The following is a 17078-nucleotide window of genomic DNA, read 5'->3' as shown; positions in this document are numbered from 1 at the left end:
TTTGACAGTTTGACTATTAGAATTTCTACTGCTTGGATTACAGCTGATGCACTCACTTTTTTCTTTTTGGCAGGAGATCTCAATCTTACAGTGTTCTGTATCTGAAGTAATTTTCTGAAGTAAGGTTTTGAGACTGTATGGTAAATCTGTACACAGTTGCTCACTCAATATTGCTTTTCTTTCTTTTTTTTTCCCTATTCAGAACTGTGAATCTCATTTTTTCCCCCATAGCTATCTAAATAAATAAAAATCTTAAATGGGATTTCTTCATCCAAGTATTCAAGTGTCTGCTATGCTAAAATATGAATCAGTCAGAAATTACAGTTAAAAGTAATTAAAGTACTGCATAAAGTGACATTCTTCTGAAGATCCCATTCACTTGAGATCAGATTTTGAGAATGAAGCAAGTGTAGCAAATTGAACAAGAGGTAGAATAACTGAGTAGGCTTTGTATCATAAAGTGAACAGAAATAGATTCATACAGTTGTCTGGTAACATGCAAGAGAAAGACGATTTATTAATCTCCAAATCTATCCAATTCCAAATCCAATCTATTATTGTTTACAGAAAACATTTTCATTTAAATAAAAATAAATTCAATAACTATATGGGAAATTTCTTTTTGGAACTTGGTATCATTTGAAAAGAAATTGTCTTGGGGACCTTCCATATACAGCGTTCTACAGCCTTTGGCTCTTGGTCAGCCACTGTGGGGTAGGAAGAATCCTCTAAAATCTTGTTTGAATAGTCACCATAATTTTGTTTATCATTTGTGCTCCAGTAAAAAAAAATTACACAGTAGCTGGGCCTTTGGTGTGTGGTTTGTGGTCTGGCAAAAGGTAACCAAGGCCCTATGGCAGGGAGCTGGACTTTTCTTGAACAGGATCAGTTCTTATAAAGGGCTGTTCTCTGAGATAGTCTTCAAGATATTCTGAAAGTGCATTCCATACTTTTTCAGAAGAGAGATCTTAGTTCTTCACAAATGTGGTTCAGGGGTGTGATTTCACTTGGGGCTGTAGTGTTGCTTGCTCATGTTTGTGTCCCTGAGAGCAGAAACTGGTAAGCTAGACAGCTTTATGGAAATATAACTAGTGAGTATTTGTGGGACCTGTGGTGCACAGAGCTCTCTTCATGCTGGAGCCAGAGTCACTTCTGTGTACCAGTGGAGAGTGCCAGTTCTGTTGAATTTGGTTATGAGTGACATGGCAGCTCCTCTGTGAGACACAGATTTGTGGTCATTGTTCAACAACCTGATCTAGCTGAAGATGTGTCTGCCCATTGCAAGGGGGGTGGGCTAGAAGGGCTTTAAAGGTCCCTTCTAACCTCATTGATTCTGTGGTTCTGTGACTGTATTTTCTTTTCATGACACTGCTGATAAAAGACTGTTCTGTAAGTTAGTTTGAGGGCCTGTGTATGGAGCTTGTTAGAAATCTGTGGGTTTGTTCTGCCCTTTATCTGACTCCTAGTACATTGTGGCACGGAGAAGTCAACTTCTCTTTACCCGTGTCTCATCTCTGCCTGGCTGCCGCTGGTCCTATTGTACCGTGGCAGGTCAAATGTGAGTCACCTTGGAGAGCATTCTTACTAAGTCGTAGGCACCAAAACTTGAGTCAGATCTTCTCACCTTGCATATCTTTCAGGTTGTATCAGAAATGGGTCTACAGTTTTTTTCACTTCCCTTTAATCCTAGAAATCCAGTACGAATAGAACGATTTTTTTCAAGATGGCCAAACTTTCACCTTATATGACCATCATGTCTGTACTTACCTTCCAGAAAGTTATCAGTTTAGATTGTTGCTTCAAAAAGGGAAGAAGGTAGAAAAGTGACTGATGATGTAGTAATGCTGTAATATAAAATTGCAAAACAATGCACGACAAAATACAGAATTATTGGTATTTTCTATCTGTGTTATTGTACTCAGTAAACAGTCTGCTGTTATTGTGCTGAACAAATTCAGTGCTTGATTCAGAGAACTTCCAGTGGAAGTAACAGGCTAGACACATGGTTATAGGTAAAGGAAGTAGAAAGGGCAAGAAAATATGTGTTTGACTGAGATGCAGTTATCATTCAAGATGAATGGCTAGAAGTAGTGATGATCAGGCTAGGAAAAATTTTGTATTACAGGCTTCAGAAATGATGTGAAAAGATAAAATGAATGTGCATGGGGCAACTTGAAAAGTTGATTTCAAACCATACCTTCTGACATAGTTGAAAGCTTGAAAACAAACAGGGAAGAAGTCAAGAAATGACACTGTTGAAACAATGGCCAGAAGAGACTGCAATTACAAAATACTCAAAGGGGCAGAATTATTCAGAGTTTCTGAAAGTGTTCTGTGAGATTTAACATAATATCCTGGTGGTGTCCAAATAAACAAGTAATGATTGATCTGATGCATCCATATATAACTTTTCTTAAATATAATTTGTATGACTATATATTTATTATGTATAAATAAAGTGGTTCATCACAAACTGAAATATATTTGTATTTGACTTTATATTCTATTAAATGCTTCTATTTGATCATACTGTGCTGCTGTACACTCTGTTAATACTGCTGTTAATATTTTTATTATCTAAGAATCAGTGCTTTCCCAAGTAGATAAATTTGCAGTCTGTATGAAAACAACAGAATTTTCAATTAAATGAAACTGCTGGCTTTTATCATCATGTGTTTGTGTCTACCTTGGCCCCTGATGGAAGTTGTGACATAAGTTTTGTGCTTATAAAGCACGCAGATACTGAAAACATGTCCAGTACTTACCAGCTTTCATTTTACAGTAGAGATTATGCATCATAAAGTGTCATCAGCATTCAAATAATAATCACACTTCAGAATACCAATTATTGGTTACAGACACTTCCCTTCAAGCCTGTAATCTGCCTAAGTAAGAGTCAGAGTCTAAAATTAAAAGTACAAAGTGTGATATTTGTTGCTTAGTAGCGGCAGTGAGCCTGGGGCAGCTGTGCTCCAGTTGCACCTGCCTGGGCAGAGCTCTGCTGTGTGTGAAGCAACACCTTTTACAAAGGTGGCTTTTGCATCTTTTGAATCTGAAGCCTCACTTCTGTTTGGAATATCTTGTTCTCTTGACTCAGACAGGTCTTATGACAGAAGGATCACAGAGCCCCATTTGCTTCGAATCACTGAGCATTGTGAAATTAAATCACTGGAATAGCTCTGGTAAAACTTCCAGTGAAAATGTGGAAACTGGAGAGGAAGTTGAGCATCCCAGACTGGTCCCTATTTAAAGATATGGACAGGAAGGAATAGGAAAAGAATTGGCTCAAAGTTTATTTAATTCATCTACATTATCCTGAATTGAATAGAATTACCCTATTTTCCATATTCAGGAAGGAAGCACAATAAGATTTATGAGACTCTTCAGCACAGAAGAGAGATTAAATATTTTTTAATTTTTTGTTTCAGCCTTTAATAATGATTTTTATGAGGTATTAATATAATATACCCACATTTGTCTTGTTTTCCTAATAGTGTTGCAATGTAATACTTTGGGATTTCTTAGCAGTTATTAAAAGCAGGTAAACATAGTAGTTCCTGTTTGTCAAGTAACTCCTATTTAAAAATTAATTCTTTTTTTTCCTCTTCTTTCTACCTCTGGTCTTTTGCAGCATGTATCCCTTGTGGATAATGTGCTTCTGGCACTCACTGTTGGGTACAGATACTTTCCATTATCACATGCTGGGTGATATATCTGTGACCTGAGCTTAGGCGAAAATGAACAGCCTCTATCCCACATCTTTATCTTGATTTAGGAGAGAGAGCAACCCAGGTGTACCTCCTTATTGAGCTGGGTGAGGTCATTGTGTGTTCACCTGCGTAAATTGCTTCTCAGCCTTTAAAATTTATTAAAACCCATGTAGGTTTTTAATAGTTCTTTCACAGAAAGTTGTATGAAAGAAGTTTTAGGTAATTAAGAAGTATTTCTATACTTCTCTCTTTACAGGGGTTTTAAATTAAACTTAGGCTTTTCAATAAATTCCTTATAGATTTTTTTTTTATCAATTCTTTTTCCTACGGGTTATATCTATTTATATGTATTATTTCTCCTACAGATTATAGCTATCTCTACATCTGTATTTTTATGGCTCATATGTTCAAACCAATGGGCTTTCTCTCCAAGAGCCTTTTCAGATTATTTTAGATTTTATTTCTCAGCATCCTTTAAAAAACTGTTTGTTTTTATATCTTTCAATTCACTATGTATGTTCTCAAAAGATGCTGGTGGACAGGCAATTTATTTATGGACAGAATGGGAATACAGTTTATTCATGGACACAAAAAAATATTGCCAGTCTAATTTTAGAAGCATAGTCAGAACACACTATTTTTTTCTTGGGTTTCTGCTCCCAGTGTCACCTGCTTCTGTGAGGCTGCACCCCCATAGTCACTGTGATTTGTGATTGTGGTCCTTGGGCCTCTGGTGTCTGGCTGTGCTTGTGCTTTGTGACACTGCATTTTTATTCCAGGTTCACTTTTATTGAAGGTTCACTCTACACAGAATAACTGTGCTAGATCACTGTTCAGTAGTTTGCAGTGTATGTTACCCCACAGTTTCACATGGCTAATCTAAAGCTAAAACATGTCTAGGCAAAAGTCATCTGTTGGCTACACAACTGCTAAAACTACAAAAAGCTCAAGCCTGGAGAAATCGAGGCAGGTCCTGAGGCCAGCACTTTTAGTGAAGCCTGAGGCCTTTTAGTAGTGATGATGCAAACCCGTGCACTGAGCCTCTAATGTCCCAAACAGAGAGCAGAGGCACAGTATTCTTTTTGCTTAGGTGGGTGAGACAGAAAAGTATTAAAGGTCAGAGACAGACACTCACCATGCTGAGCTGCCTGTGGTATGCAATATATTCCATAAAAGATCATGACTTGTCCTTTCATAGCCTTACCACAGTTGATCTGTCTGAAGAGCACTAATACATTAACTGCCATAGTTTAAAAAGTAATAAATGCAATGTGCAATTAATGAGGTATAGATGTAGTCAGGGGTTTTTTTCCAGTCTCCTGATGTTTATAGCATACATAGAAACTGAGGGAGAAATTAAATCCCACTAAAGTTCAGAACCAAGCGCACTGATTTTTAGCATTACAACAGCAAATTCATATCTATACAGAGTATTTTAAGAGCAGCCTTCCAATATTTCTAATGAGTGTGGTAATAATTTATTATCTGTATTCATATGGAAACAAATGAGCTGGTTTATGTTATCAAGTAGATCCCAGCTGGTGAGGCAAGCAACACTTGTTGCCACAGAGGAAGGGAGCAGCAGTGCAACAGGAAACAGTCTTCTCATAGCCTGTTTGGAAAGCCATTAAATAAACTTTCCTAATTATATCAATTAATGGGGTGATGTGAACAAGGTTAACTAAAGGCTTTACAGTCCTTTTAGAGTGAGGACAGAAAGAACCTTTTTCTTTTGTTTGTCTCTCTCCCTGTGAAAGAGAGCATTCCTGGAAGACTGACCTGGCCAATGTGCTTTTCTTGGTATGTACTGTGTTTAGGAATGCACTGCATAGTGTCCTTTGTTGTAGAGCATTATATTTCTCTTAGAAGTTTAGTTCGAATTTTGGTCTCTACAGACCAATTTTTCTAAAGCAAAGTTCACATTGAAGTTTAGTTCTGAGTGGGTGCTTTTGTGCTCTGATTCAGCAATCCAGTAAGAAGTACAGAAGTCTGACATCTCTGAGAGATGAAGAGATAAAGAGTGGGCATGGAGGGAGTAAGAATCATCATAGGAAACATGCACTCATTATAGGGGGCTTTGCAACAAATAATTCTGTAAGAGCAAGTCTCTGTTAGTTCAAACTGGAGAGATGAGCAATCACCATTTCTTAGTTCAAATTTGAGGGCTGGGCCATATGAACCATATGAAGTTTAGTAAGGGCAAATGCCAGATTCTGCATCTGGCACTGGACAACCCTGCTTGTGTATATAGACTGAGGAACGAGAGGCTGGAGAGAAGCACTGTGGAAAGGAACTTGGAGGTCCTGGTCAGTGGCAAGGTGGACACGAGTCAGCAGTGCCCTGGCAGCCAGGAGGGCCAATCCTGTCCTGGGGGCACCAGGCACAGCATCACCAGCCGGGCAAGGGAGGGGATTGTCCCGCTCTGCTCTGCACTGGGGCGGCCTCACCTCGAGTGCTGGGGGCAGTTTTGGGTGCCACAATGTAAGACAGACATTAAACTATTGGAGAGTGTCCAAAGGAGGGTGAAGGGTCTGGAGGGGAAGCTGTATGAGAAGTGGCTGAGGTCACTTAGTTTGTTCAACCTGGAGGAGACTGAGGGGAGACCTCACTGCAGTCTTTCTCATGAGGGGAAGAGGAGGGGCAGACACTGATCTCTTCAGTTGTGTGACCTATGACAGGAGTCAAGAAAAAGTCATGAAGCTGAGTCGGGGGGTTTAGGTTGGATATCAGGAAAAGGTTCTTCACCCAGAGGGTGGTTGGGCACTGGAACAGGCTCCTCAGGAAAGTGGTCCCAACACAGAGCTCAAGAAGTGTTTGGACAACACTTTCAGGCAGATGGTGTGACTCTTGTGGGTGTCCTGTGCAGGGCCAGGAGTTGGACTCTATGATCAGAATGGGTCCCTTCCAACTCAGCATATTCTATGATTCTGTGGTTTTCTGAATATAGAAACTCTGATGAAGATGTGACTGTTTCTTGCCAAGATAGTTTGAAATATAAGTACTCTATCATTTCATCTATGTGAAGAAAGAGTTACAGCTCTTAAAAGCATCTTCAAGGTTCCCACTAAGTATGATCTCAATTTTCATTCACACACAGACCTCCTGAGTTTTTTTCTTAAATGAAGGAACTGAAAAGAAAAAAAGAGAATAGGATAATTCTTAGATACTCTCTCTTTTTGTCTGAAAGCAAGAGCATTTTCACCAAGGTAGTGACAGAACAAGGCTTTAAAAAGCATTGGAAGATTTCAGGTTAGGAGGAAAAGGTGTCAAAGTTAATCAACTGCAAACAGCGTTTAAGAAATCCTTCTTCCCCTGAAGCATCAACAAAGAAGATAAGCTGAGGGCAGACCTAATTCCAGACAATTTATAGGAATGCCTGAGTACCTGACCCTCACAATTTGAGCTCACAATTGTAAACTGTGCATTGAACCACTTGAATGGAACCCAGAATTTAGAACCTGTGAAAAACCTAGTATAAAAATACCCTTTGCAATAGTGCCCTGAAGGGAAATTCACAGAAGTGATTCAGAAAATACAGCTAAGATAAATGCTTTGGGATATTTTCAGACTAGTTGTTACATGCATATTCCTGAACTGCGGAGGTTGTGTAACTTCAGCTTGAGCTCTCTGAATATGGGACAATCTGGGGACATTTTTTATACAGTTTAAGCAGGAATTTAACATAATTTGCTGAAGGTAAAGGATAAGATTGTGCTCTCTGGGTAGATTGTTCTTTCAGGCTTTCTCAACGGGTGGTCTGACTTGTTCACAAAGGAGTGCTCTGAGAATGGTCCACAAGGTGAGGCTGCCAACCAGAACTGTGGGCCACCACCCAGGAAGTGTTCCAGAGCAGAAGGTTTTACACTGGATCTTCTCCAGAGCCAGAGGGGATTGCAAAAAATGGATTGCATGGGATAGAATGGCTTGGTGGGCACCTGGTGTTCAACCAAAGTCAGCCCACCACAGGGTGGCTCAGTGCATATCCCTGGGGACGTGCAATATTCATTCACCTGCTTGGCTCAAGCATCTTCTGAGGTTCTTTGTACCCATGAAAAGGAATTCAAGAAACTTAGAAATGGCCATGGCCATCAATTGCTGTTGTTTTCTTTTTGATATCACAAGTGGCCTAAAATCAGAGGGGAAGATTTCTGCAGAAAAATGTCCTCACCCATATGCACTGAGAATATGCAGATAACTTGTTTCTTTAGTATATACACAAAGATATAAGAAATCAGAGGCAATTTCTGAACTATGAACTCATTCTCAGTCTGGGAAGCCAAGTGTCAGGACCAACATATTATTTAAGGAATTTGGAAAACCTGTTCTTTAGGAGAAAGCTAACAAGAGGCCATTTTCATCATGATTAAAATCTTTCTAGTAGTATTATTCTATGAGCCAGAAATTTCTTTTTTTTCCCCTTGAAAGTGTAAAGTAAGTAGGATAGAACATAATTATAAGTAACTTCTATTAGCATTTGGTAACAAAGGTTTCCTGCCATGCTTGCTTGAGAGCTGAAATGTTATCCCAATGAAGGTCAGCTGGACAATTTCTGATTCTAATATTTACAATTAAAGCCATGCATCTGATACAGGGATGTGGAGTCTATCACAAACCACAGCAGTGGAGGAATCTTCAAAAGAGTAATTGTCTATCAGCCCTGGAGCATTTCATTGTAACCAAGTTGCAATTCACAAAACAAGTGAAAATAAGATGGGTAATTAATGTCTTGCACTTCTTTTCTATGAGGAAATAGTGTAAAATATCAACTAATCTTAGTGCCAGCCCTGACCTGAATAAAAGAATATAGATATGATATATTTTACAGTTTTGGATTTGTGTAACTGTCATTAAAATTACATGATGTTAGACTCTGATAAGGAAATCACTGATTTTTAGGAAGGCTGGATGCTCCATAGTGAATAGTCAGTGTGGGGAAGAGTGGCTACAGTGAAAGCTTATAGATATAGCTCAGAAAGTTCTAAGATTTCAGCTGTTAATGTGCAGAAATCTGGTTTGGGAAGCTGTGAAGAGTTATTTCAGTATATTAAGGCTGTAGTTTGGAAATACAAAATATTTACTGCAAACATTGCAGAGATAAAAAGAGAGAAGCTTCTCTGTAGAGGCCTCCACAAACACTCATGCAATTTAGAAAAGATTGCAGTATTTTGATCATAAAATTGACAATCTGGACTTTCAAGTACACACTAAAGATCTCCACAGAAGTTCAAAGGTAAAACTTTGTTTGATTTATAACTAAGTGGTTATTTAAAAGCTGGAAAGAAAATGCCTTTATATTTCAATGAGCTCACACAGATTGTCTCATGCAAAACCCATGAAAAGTACTCAGTGAAGGAAGTGCCATTGCATATACTGATAATCCTGCAAAATTCTCCTGGCAACGGGATTCATTCATTCATTTACTTTCCAGAAATCAACTTTACAGACATTAAATAAACTACCTATTACAAAATTACACTGAAACTTATAAAGTTCTTCCCAATTATGTTTTTGAACTTCAAACTGATTGAGAGAAAGAATAAATATCGTTGGAGGGAAAAGAGGAAGAATGCTTTTGTATATCCAACTGTGCTCAGAATTTACCACTGTCTCAAAACTGCTCTTTTCAATGCTGCAAGGGATTGAATACCACTAACTTAATTTACATAAGTAATTGGAAACAAAAAGAAAATGTATAGAGTTATTTCCTTTATTTTACACGTTCAGCTAGTTCTAGGGATGATACTTGATAAAGATGCCCTAAATGTTCAGGTCTAACCAGGCAGAGATTTCTGCATCATGGCTAAGGTGGCAAATGGCAGAAGGCAGTATAGTCCGGGCTGTGGTGTTGCACCACCTGAGCAGGCATGCCAGGAGGTGGCTTCATGGCTCCAGGGAACCTGGATCTCTTTTTGACCCAACCAAATAGCCTAGATTAAACCTATGGGTACTTTGATGAATAGTGTCAGACTTGCTTCTGGTGTTGAAGCTGGATTTGCTGTATTTGAACCCAATTTATGAAATACATGACTACGGAGTGTGAGAAGGGCACAAACTGACCTCCCTGCTTTTATCTGTGAGAGCTCCCAAGCACTGCTGCCTTCCAGTGGGATACCTGCTGGTAGCCGTCACTCTGAAATGTTAATTTTTGCCCAACTGACCAGACTGAAGTGTTCTAATTAAGCCAAATGATTTGTTCTGGACAATGACTGTTACGAATTTGGTTCTCCTTCTGGTACATTACTTTCTGAATGCTGACACTAATTTTCAGAGAATATTTTTTTGAGCCATTCCTTCAGCTGATCTCCGTCAACAGAGCTCCTTGAAGTTAATGATGATAAGTTCCTATATATCAGCTGAGGATCCTGACTTAGAATTTCTTTACATGTTACTCATTTAGTGTTAACTCATTTTTTACTTGGTTGCACATAGGATCCACCTCTTCCAAAGAGACATTTCTGGAATGTGTTTTACAGTGTTTTATATCCCTCTGTTTTGTTTTTCTCTAGGCTTTTGAAAAAGGAAGAAAATTTTATTTTTATCCCTCGTTCCCGTGAAGAGCTTCCAGAAAACTTTCCAAAGGAAATTCCTGGGATCTGTTACTTCCTGGAGGTCAGAAGTGGTCAGAAGCCACCAAAACCCTCCATCACATCTGCCAGAGTGAGAAAGGTGTCTTACAACATTGGCACCATGTTCCTCCGGGAGACTAGCCTATGAGGCCTGCTGCAGATCAAAGACTCGTCAAAAAAGCACAAGCCCAGAACTGGGTCATGACAGGGGAGTTGGAGGTTCTTTGTATTTCACTGCCTTCTTCTGAACAGGCAGTAAAAAGCTCCATGTAATGTCAGGCAATAATCATTTTAAAAGGTGGGTAACTGCTGTCAGTAAACAAAGTGGAGATAGGGAAAAAATATTAAACAATGTACTTCCACTTCCAGAGGAATTTCTTTCATAAACTTCAGTCTGGCCCCTCTATGGCAAACAAAACAACAAAACAAAACCCCAACTCTCAGATTAGAGGTTGGTCTTGTTTTGTGCAGAAAGGATGATGGTTCTCTGTAGATTTGCACCAGCTAAGCAGAATTGAGAGTCAGTTCTGATTATGCATTCCTACATTTAATGTGTTCTTCAGTAAGGTAATGATGTTTTTTAACTTTATGAACAAGCATTTCATACATATACTGTAGAGCTATTGTAACCTTCCTGGCAGGAGGAATTATGAGTCAATACAAATATTGTAGGAATTTTACCTATTTTTATACATACTTCACTTTCTGGATAATTACATTCCACATACTGTAAGCTGAGTGAGCTTAGATAGCTTTTCAGAAGAAGTTACTGTATATTTCATACATTCTGCCTATCAAACCTTATTGTTATACAAGTGGGAAGAAGGCATTTCTTGACTTTTTTGGCAACAAAATTATCAATATTTACAGAATAAAAACCCCACTTTGGTAAATCACTTTATCTGATTTTTATGCTAAAGCTTTAGATGAGCACTGTCTTCTTATATAAAATAATGTTCAGTATTTGTCCTACAGTGTTGTATGTCCAGTCCTTCCAGGACAATGCAAACAAAGTGCAGAAGATCAATGTGTGGACAAAAAAAAGTTCTCTTCAGTGGGACTTGTTTCCCCTCTAAATTATCAGCCAAACTGATTTTTGGTAGAAGCCTGAACTTTTCTAAAAATTTGGTCTTGTGAAACCTTATTCTGAGGAATTCCAGCAGACACTGGAAGCTCTCTGGATGCTGGTTTTCCACATCTTTTAATAGGACTTGTGCTCCTAGTCCAGACTGATTATTGAAAATCCATTCTGTTAATAACAACTGGTCATTTGGAAACTTCCTCTATTGTTGGATTGGCTGAAGGTCCCCTGCTTTATCTAGTGAAGATCAAAAAAAACACCAAAAAGGGGAAGGCAGTACTTTTCCAGGTTTAATGCAAATGGCAGTTCAAGATTTTTGTTGGTCAAAGACGATTAAAAAAAAAGGCCAATTCTTTGCTGTTGAAAATTAATATAGTATTACTGCCTTCAATTAATCCACTTCAAGCAAGATGTATATCTGGCACATTTTCAGGCATTGTTTACTTCTCAGGTTTTCCTTTTCAAAAGTAATGGTGGTCAGTTTCCCTGTGCGGGTGTGCTGCCTTTGGATCATACTGGAGTGGGTGATGTTGTTCTGAGCTTGTAGATTTTTAGTTTAAATCTGTGCCGTGATTGCGAAGTGGCTTAGCTGTACATGGGCTTCTAATCACTTTAATCAAAGATAACACTCAGCAGCAACTAGGAGGCATGAGAAACTCTGCATTTCTCTAATCCAGAACAGAAATGAGTTTGCTTATGGATTTAGTAGTCATAACATGAGGCACCTCTTGAAAATAAGTAAGTAATTTTCACCACATTTCGAGATTATCCAGTTGGATCTTTCTGTGAAGGGAACGACAGTTCTGTATTCCTCCCCTTTGACCAGTAGCCCCTGTGAGTATGAGATTAAGTCAGCATGGCACTGCTAGCTTGTGCTGAATATGTTTCAGGCTTCCTTTCCTTGAAGCCTTTCTGTATGGGAAAGGACCGTCTTGAACCTTTACAGACTTCAGCATACAGAGGACATCTGAATTTATTATGCAGAGGTGATTTTTTCCTTGCCTGAGGAGGGTAGATGCATGAGAATTAGCCCAGAAACCTATTTTAATGCAAATTCCCTCACTTTCTGGTAGAATACTGATGTTAAAGATTTCTTCTATTGGTATTAGAGCATTCTTGGGATTAGAAGAGTTACTTTTTTATCTACCTTGATAAACAGCATATGGAGTTCTATGGCCTATCTGAAAAATGACTTTCAAAAACTGTCCAAGCTTGAGGTTGTAGAATTTCTATCCAAACTACAGATCTGAGAATTTCCTGCACAGGATGACAAGTTTTAGCCTATAGCCATTAGTTTGCACATACACAGGATGTAGCATGCATTTTTTACCCTGGGAACACCAGTGAGATGTATAAGAATCATAAATGGATCAAAGTTCATGTTTCACCACTGAAAGAGGAATGACACTTTGCAGCTAATAAATCCATAGTTCTGATGTCATTACTTGGTTCCCTAGAGTGAAATTTTTGCAAATAGCCATTAGTGGATTTAGATTTCAGTTTGACTTCTCTGGCACATCTTCATTGTTCAGTAGGTCAAAGTACCAGCTTTTCTGGCCAAGCTCTTCTTCTCTTCTCACCTCCCACAGTCCTATGTGAAGAGTACAAATGTAGAGGTTTAGACCAAAAGCTTGTAGTTCATTCACTTGTCTCTTACAGTTGCCAGTAAGAAATGTCTGGGTTAATTCTGCACCTCATCTTGATCAATGAAAACATTTTCATAGCAAATGATGAGTAAATGCTAGTTCTACTAGCAAATTGGAGAAACAGTCAAAAGCAGTTTGTATCACCATCCTCATCCTTTCAGAGACTGTTTGTTGTATAAGGAAATTTAAAATCAGAGAGATCAGTGTGAAAACTGAAAATTGGTATCAGTATCACCATGAATACATTGATAGTGTTTGCAAATAAGTCATCTAGCCCCAAATTAGAGTAGACCGACTGTATAAAAATATACAGTCTTTGTTTTTAATAAGCTTATGTAAAGGTAGCATATCTAGAACTACAGCACAGATGCTAAGTATTGTGTTGTGTTATGATGAGGGAAGTTAATGAAAGTAAGTGTGGGCTCTCTGGGGACATTTTTCTATGTCAGTGTGAGGAAAGTGTAAAACAAATTCTCAGCACTTTCTAAATTAGTAGTTGCATCTGCTGCCTTTCATATTAGGTTGCAAGGTTATTTCATTGGACACCTTTACAAAGTTAAATGAAACTTATTATAAAGATTGATGTTGTCATGTCAATTAGGTGGTATTCAGACTCAACATTTCTTCAACAACACTTATTTTAGTGATAGGGAAAAGGTTCTCATTTTCCTGGCATTGTCTTCATAAATAAGGTTCTCAGAATTTTATACCTTGAGATGATGAGGTGGAGAGGTTAGAGGTGCTGAAATGGTTGCAGAAATCCGATACTCTAGTTGGAATTTTCTTTCAGCATTTTCCTTCCTATAAAACAGATGATCTTTTGTTCCTCTGGGCAAGAATTTACATGCTTATGTTTCTTCACACAGCTGCCAGTAGCCACATCTTCTATCTTGAGCTTCTGTGCGGAACAAATCCACCCTCTCTGAAGAGAGAGGGAGGAGATCTATTTCTTACTGCCTGTACAAGGCAAAGGGGAGGTAATGTGAGGACCTCCCTAGCTGGGTTCATTCTCCTCTTTGTAGTCCGTTTCTTGTACAAAAATCACAAGGCCAAAGTAAAGAGAGTCATTTCCCCACAACACATTTTACAGATCTTGTGTCAGATTTTTCCGTCTACTTGAAGCTCCCCATCACGCAGGCTTTTCTGTGATGCAGTGCATAAGGTCATGAACTCAGAGCAAAAGGAAATAGTGATGCAGTGCTAGGGTGGTGGATAAATTTTGTTCTGCATCCCTCTGGTAAAATTTGCCATTCAAAGACAAAAGCCTCTGCATGGGAGAATTGCTGCTGAGCCAGGACTCTCAAAATGTGGTTTTCTTGCAGGATCCCAAAGGATATTTCATTTTTAATTCCAGAGAGCCAATAGTCATTAACTGTGATTGTGGTTTTAGCTTCTCTGTTCATTCCCACATACAGTTTCAGATCCGAGTCTGTTTTGAAGCCTGGAAACATGCCTCTGCAAACAGAAAACCAAAGCTCTTAAAACCTTGGAAATCTTGTATGGGAATTGCCTGTTTTGAAGAAATCCTAGTGATTGAGTCAGTAACAGTCCATGGCAGTTCATGTGTGTGCACATGCCATTTCACACTGCTATCTCCTCCTGTGCTTACAGTGTTCCCTACCAAGCCCGACAGCAGGATCAGGCATATTGGACATCCCTCTTCCATTTTTTCCTGTATAAAGCAAGTAGTACAAAACCACTACATGCTGCATGCATTTAAGAGTATCAGCACTGCACTAAAACATAAACTCTGATAACCAATTTCACATTGTATATTACTTGCTCTGAATAGATCCTTCTCTCAGGCTATTTAAAAATGAATGAAAAAAAATAGCACTCAAAACTGCTGTGTTGGATTGCAAATGAATTTGAAACCTGCATTGGTTGTTGGGGCAAGTTGAATTGCTGGACAGCTTTCTGATTCTTCAGCTGCCACAAGCTGTCACGCGTGTGTGCTTCATGCAGACCGTCCTGTCAAGGAGTCTGTGATCCAGCAGCAGCACTGTCAATTTAGGACATATTCTGAGTTTTCCTCTTCAAGTCTCAGGCCACTACCTCACCTCTGCTGAGTGCTCAGAGCTCACTGAGGAGAGCTAGTTCCCCGTCCTAATGCAGTCTTAGATCTTCTGGCTTCATTTCTGAATTCTGGTGATCTTTTGCAAAATTGTGCATGTGTAGTATTGGAAATAGCAATGTGCTTAAATTAGCAACAAAACAAGAAGCTTAAAAAAGCTTGTCAAACTCAGAGACAGTTGGTTCCTTTCCCTCAAGGTAATGCATTATTCATCATGCTGTACAGGATTGAGGGTGCCAGTGACAGGAGAGGCTGTGGATGAATTGAAGATGCTGCGTGCTCAGTAGACTCAACAAGTAGGAGTTGATTGGCTTCTGCTACTGTTAATAATTCCATCATCTTGCATGGTATGTCCTGCTCTTGGTCAGGGTTCTGCTCTCCAAAACACTCCACTTTCCTTCCCTTACCACATGTGACATAGATAATTCCTATTGTTGTTCTTATTAGCATATATTGTTGACACAGCTGCTTGTATCTAAAGAATAACTGGGATTAAAGGGCTGATCTTACTCTTCTTGCAGCAAAGACAAAACTGCTACAGTGACACAGCAGGCCCTCACATCCTTATAGAGGGAAAAAACCTCAGTGCAAGTTACCACTGATGTATTTGGGTGAAGTCAGTGCATTAACAGCCCATGGCATGTTTTTAGCTTCCACAAGCACCAAATTTATCTGTGCAGATAGGATTTACTCCTTAACAATGTTATTAATTTGCAATGCATGAGCAGGCTTACAACAAAAATCTGTGAAGTGTTTAACCTCATATACATGATTGATCTTTTGTGGCTTGGCTGTTAATCATGCATGAAAGCAAGAGGAACAGTGAAACTGAGGAATGCAACAATTCAGTCACAGGCAACAGATCATTCACCTCTGCAGATGCTAACTTGTTCTTGTGGCTTAGGTTGACCTCCAGTTATCTGTGGTCCAGGTCAGTATCACTGTGTCACTATAATAACAAAATGGCCTCTAAAAACAGCATGAGGCATCTCAGTCTGCTTCCCTCTGGACTGGGGTTCACATGAGAGAGCCCAAAACAACATGTGATGCAAAGTGGCAACTTTGCTGGCAGCCTTAACAAAAGGATCAGTGGAGGCAGATGTTAAACCAGCTGTTTGCTCCAGGGATTTTAGTTTCCAAAGGCAGAGTGAGGCCTTTTAATTCAGACATTTTAATTCAGATAAAAAGAGAAGAGAGGATTTCAGAGAAACAAGTGTCTTCCCTGGCTAGCAAGGAGGGAGTGGAATTAACATGAATTAAGAGGGACACACTGATTACCTTGGCTGCAGCAGGGCCTTCAGTGTCTGGCTCTCTTTGGCATTCCAACAATCAAGTTTCTTCTAAAAACTGGACGACAGGTAAGCACTTCAGGCACTTGTCCCCTCTGCTTTACACCGAGTGTGAGGCTGCCTAAATCCTTGAGTGTGCTTAACTTTCTCAGTGACCACAGATGGCAAACTTAGACTAGACATCTGTTTCTTAAGATGGCCAAGATAAGTGAGACTGATCCCACTGAATTACATTCTTTTCAGCCCAAGTGCTGTGTCTCAGATCTGTTGTGCTGCTTTTCAGCATTTTGCATTGGCCAAAATCAATTGAATCAAACTAAGTGTCAGAGGGATAGGTAAGCATATTCCAGGATAAATAAAGGGTTACCACCGTAGCCATGGTGACTGTCACGAACATAGACTATTGCAGTTCTGCAAATCTCTCCTAGTGTCTGAACCCTTTGCATATAATACCAGCACTGCCAATCACAACTCTGGGATGCCATTAGGAGTGTGATTTAGAAAAGGTTTTGAGCTTTGAGCCCCTAGCCCAGTTACGCAAAACCTCTGTGCCACGTTCACCTTAACTGTATGCCAGAATGCCTGCATAAATCTTATCCCAAGATGATAATAACATATATAGATTCTAAAGAACAGAGAGATAGTTGGTAGTTTATTATTAACACACTTTTTTTTGTGCTTTTGTGAATTTGTAGGCCCAAAATTAACCTTC

General features: G+C 39.2%; 1 protein-coding gene across 3 annotated transcripts in view; it reads left to right on the top strand.

The window, feature by feature from the left end:
* Positions 1-15887, top strand: part of GUCY1A2 (guanylate cyclase 1 soluble subunit alpha 2) — a 144771-nt gene extending 128884 nt beyond the window's left edge. For 2 of the 3 annotated variants that reach the window (XM_048294698.1, XM_048294697.1), the window contains one exon: positions 10217-15887. In XM_048294698.1, the coding sequence (XP_048150655.1) occupies positions 10217-10424 (208 nt within the window). In that variant the 3' untranslated portion in view covers positions 10425-15887. Of the gene's footprint in view, positions 1-73; positions 2666-10216 lie in introns of those variants that run through there. The other variant, XM_048294699.1, reaches the window with a different exon arrangement.
* The last annotated feature ends 1191 nt before the right edge of the window (positions 15888-17078 follow it).

Source organism: Corvus hawaiiensis, chromosome 2 (genome assembly GCF_020740725.1).
Source record: "Corvus hawaiiensis isolate bCorHaw1 chromosome 2, bCorHaw1.pri.cur, whole genome shotgun sequence".
NCBI lineage: Eukaryota > Metazoa > Chordata > Aves > Passeriformes > Corvidae > Corvus > Corvus hawaiiensis.
Note: the sequence above shows the minus strand (reverse complement) of the source record. Positions and strands in the feature narration are given on the sequence as shown.